General features: G+C 35.2%; 1 protein-coding gene across 1 annotated transcript in view; it reads right to left on the reverse strand.

Moving 5' to 3' along the window:
• Nucleotides 1-1,004: 1,004 nt before the first annotated feature.
• Smp_026540 (putative clathrin coat associated protein ap-50) overlaps nt 1,005-4,554 on the reverse strand; it is a gene marked incomplete at its 3' end in the record, with an annotated part of 57,677 nt that continues 54,127 nt past the window's right edge. The window contains exon 22 of the mRNA XM_018790192.1: nt 1,005-1,072. Coding sequence (XP_018655560.1) covers nt 1,005-1,072 — 68 coding nt within the window. The remainder of the gene's footprint in view (nt 1,073-4,554) is intronic.

The raw sequence follows: 4,554 nt of genomic DNA on the forward strand, positions 1-4,554 counted from the left end.
AAACAAAAATATACGCATAAAAAATAATCAATTTTTTTTTGTGTCCATAGAGAAAAAATTATATATATATATATATATATATATAGAGAGAGAGAGAGAGAGGGGAGGGAGGGAGGTAGATACCATACTCTCTTTGAGAAACGAAAAAAAATTGGCTTGGTTTCAAGAATTCTTTTTTTCCAAATGAAAAAACAAACAAAAAAAATTTGTTTTACACTTCATTTTTTTTTAAAAAATAAATAAATTTTATTTTAGTTAAAATGAACAAATAATAAACATATAAAAATAAATATGCATTAAGGTCATTGACTATATATATATAGATATATGTAAATATAATGACAGACAGTAAAAGAGAGAAGAATATAATTAAGTAAAATGGATGGAAGGATTAGGAAAGACTTCGTTTTTTTTGTAGAAAAAGAGTTTCTACTTTTTATCGATACAATGAAATAGTGGTCGGATCTGATTGTATATTTTAACGCCCCCTAATGCCCTGGTACGGCTGAGAGTGGGGAGAGTCCGCTCTCCCTCTCCAAATGCTCTCATATAGTCACGTGTATGTAGTCTCTGTCAGGGAAGTCCTACTCACTGCTTTCTCACAGTGGCATTACTATTGTTTACGAAATTGAGAGGACGAAAAGCGAATGTTCGGCGCTTTAACCAGGAAGTTGGAAAACCCTGATTCCAAACCAATGGTGCACATGGGCTCCAGTATCTTGAAAGAACAAATGGCGTATGAACCAATCGTTGGTCATCGGTTACCATTGGACTGCGTCTCCTTCTGTAGCTCCACTGCCTTTTGGATCAGACCTTTAGGTCAAATGTTCCGAGTGTGGCCCCTTAAGAAAATCACTTGTTTCAGTTTGGGCACCTGGGCAGTATCACAACCCTCACACAAATCAAATAAGATTTGTGTGGCGCATATGTAGTAAAGTTTATCGAAACAGTTATTTAGTTATCTTTTTTAGAAAATATACTTAAAGAAATTAGTAAGGCAAAACTTACAAAGGATCTGTAATGGAATATTCAATCGATTTAGGTGGACGTTTAGGGAATTGCCAAAATGGTGCTAAACAAGAAATAGAAAAAAAGAAGAGTCGGAAAGATCTTTACCTTAAAACTAAAAATTAACAAGTAACAAAAGCATAATAAGTGGAAATCCTATCATTATACTATTCGGGTTGATTTCCATATATATGACCTCATATAGGGCCACAATGGAATATAGATTTCTAGTAAATTTGATGTTGTTACATGGTTGAAGACAATTGACAGACAGAAGATAAGATCTTTGTAGTATTGTGTTCACCTCTTGGATATCGCAGTTACCCAATCAAGGTCTTAAGTTCGGAGTTAGCATGTACAAAACTACTCACAAACAGCACTGTGTAACTGGGTTTCAATAGCTATCGCTTTTGGTTCTGTGATGAAACTCTTCAGTTATCAAAATCACCCTTAATTTAGTTTCCTTTTCGTACCCATGGTATGAGGAACCGAGAACCGATAAACGTTTTCATACCAATAGAGGTACCTTAGACTAACTGGTCGAGTCATGGTTTGTCTTTGGCTTGTTCATACGTATCCGTGAGAAATATTTGAAACTTTAGGAGAACTGAAGCCGACATCGAAGACAGTACCACTGTGTTATGTAGATCATAACACACTTACCAGTCAGCGAATATTAAACAATTTTGTGATGCTAAACCTTGAAAATGATCATCCTCCAATTACATTTTTCTCGATATACCTCAGTATATTTCAAATACAGGCCATCAGTGAAATCTAGGATGTGCATTTCAATCAATTTGGGACTATTCAGTCGAATAAAAAAATGTCCAAGTGTCGGTATCCACATTGAGATTCCAACCCAAATATGCACCACATAAATGTCCATGTGTTACTCATTAAGATATTCAATCTATGATGACATTCATTGATTCAATAGAAGAATGATGCTCATATTCATAAGTTCTGTTTAGTTTTCCTCTTATTAATGTTGATAACTGAGAACAAAAACACTTATGAATAACCAATCATAATTTTGTCAAAAAACCTCTCATTAATAAAGGTCTTTTTGGTAACTCTTGTAACTATTTCTTGTGTGACATCATTCGTTACTAATTTCAGATGAATTAAAACCCTAATCTTTCCGACTACTGCTTATACTTTTACTACTTCTAACACTATGGGATTTGAATCGGCAATTATATCTCTGTGCTAATGTGGTATAGCAACTTGAACTGATGTACGTACGTACGAAGTTATACGTTGTTGTTGTTGACTGACTGATTGGAAAATATAAACTGATGTTATAAAATTATATGGTCATTACTGAAATGATATCATTCTTGTAGCAAGATTTGAAAGTCCTAAGTGTTATATAGTAGCGAAGACATAAGTACGGATAACTTGCAGGACCTATTATTCTTATTGTATAACTATTCAGTAACTAGATTATGTATATCTATATTCATCTTATGACAAGCTTCATTTTGGCCTATTGATTATTGTTATATGATTTACTGTTCCTAAGTTATACTCAGTTTATTGATTATTGTCTCCCACGCTCCCAGCCACATTTGGCTTGATCTTGTACAAATATTATTTTCTATTTCATGGTGCGATGTGGCCTGTCTGTCTGATATATAAACAAAGTATGCTTGAAATAAACGATTCGTATTGCCGAGGCTGCTATTGGTGTTCTGGACGGGTTAGGCGGATAAGGACCAATAAAGACGCTAGATTACTCATACTAATCGAAAGTCATTGTCACAGTGTGAAGGTCGTGGGAGTCATATTTCTATTGGCGGATAATTCACGCAAGTTACGTCCTTGTTTAATTTGTAAGGTCATAACAAATTAGCGACGACCTTGATCAAGACATAACGATTGGGTGACGGCTAGGTCAAATCATAACACTAAGTGAATAGATAACTATGTTAAAAAGTAGGTCACTCATAAGTAAGTCAGAATCTAAAACATATGATGTATCATTTAAGTAGTAATACCATTTAAGTCCAGTGAGACAAATGATGAAATCAAATAACAGATTTAACAATACTATCATTAGTAATATAAAAAAGTTAGGCAAATACGATATGATTTGAAACTTCAGATAGAGAATGAATGCATCTACATCACTGTAACTGATTATAGGTCAGGTCATACAGTATCTCAAACCATTGATTACGACATCGGAAGTTTCATTAGCTTTAATGGCCCGGTTTCTGGAAAAGTTTCTGTACACATTAAGTGAGTTCGGTCAGCCAGCTTACGTCAATGTGTCAGAAACGAAATGTCTGTTCACCAAAGAAATGGTGGTTCTGCTGTTAAGCAGTTTGCTCTATTTTAATTTATGAGTATTAAATGTAGTCCTCAGAAATATAAGATACTTATAAGTTACTAGTATTTCATCATAGACTCCTTTCAAAGCATTTCTTATGTAAGTTGGGACTATCGAGGTAGCAATCCTAAGGTTATACATAAAGTACAGGTTGAGAATAGCAAATTTATTGATCGGGTGGTAAATGTTCATCGACTGAGGTGACTGGGAAACGCATTGTCTGTCTCCATCCACCACGCAACTCGACATCCGATGATGACTACTGCTAGAGTAGATTGAAACTTGATGATCTAAACCTACCAACATGGCTTGACCCAATTCCCAATGAATTTACAGATTAACGCCATGTTTCGATTTGGCTGTTCTTTGGAATTCCTCAAACCTTCTCCTACATCAAGAAACGTCGTACATTGAAATTGATAGTAGTTCAGTCAGTCAGCTACTAGGACCAGGCACACATATGCTTCGGTCCAAGTTGCCACACCTCATTAGCATAACAAGATGAACACCAAATTCATAGAAGTAGTTAATTTAGTGATGGTAATATATAAAAGAAAGATTGTATAAGGATATAGTACAGGAAGAAAGACAGATATGAAGCAATTTTAATCTCAAGGTTTAAGGGAAGATAAAGGGTGTATACACCTGCGCCATTGTGATCGATTTTGAGACATGTCACCTACAGTCTCAAACCATTGGTTACAATAGTCGTGACGACCCCAACAAAGCAATCTACATCTGCCAACATGGCAGTTAGTTAGTTACTTCAAGTACTGATGCCATGTTTTAATTTGTCCGCCCCTATCTTTTTTTCAACCATCCCCTATACTAGTCAGCATAGCGCGTCGTGGTAATCGGTGTTCAGGCATACGTAACACGTGGCCTAACTATCTCAGTCGATGAAGATTCATAACCTCATAAATTGATTTACCATCATTTCCTAATACCCTGCTGATGGTAGTCAGAAGCATATAAAATATATCTCAACCACTTCAGACGATGAAAATCAACTTTAAATTGAATATCCATTACAAATCATCTATCTTACTCTTGACTATTAAGAGTAGAAGATACTCGTAAGTTACTAGTTATTGACCACATATGTCTTAGAAATATTGCTCGCATCTGCTGGGATCACCGGGTAAGTGACAGTGAAGTTAGACACAGGGTATTAAGGGATGATGGTAAATCAATTTATGAGGTTATGA

This window comes from Schistosoma mansoni, chromosome W, assembly GCF_000237925.1.
Source record: "Schistosoma mansoni strain Puerto Rico chromosome W, complete genome".
NCBI classification, from domain to species: Eukaryota; Metazoa; Platyhelminthes; class Trematoda; order Strigeidida; family Schistosomatidae; genus Schistosoma; species Schistosoma mansoni.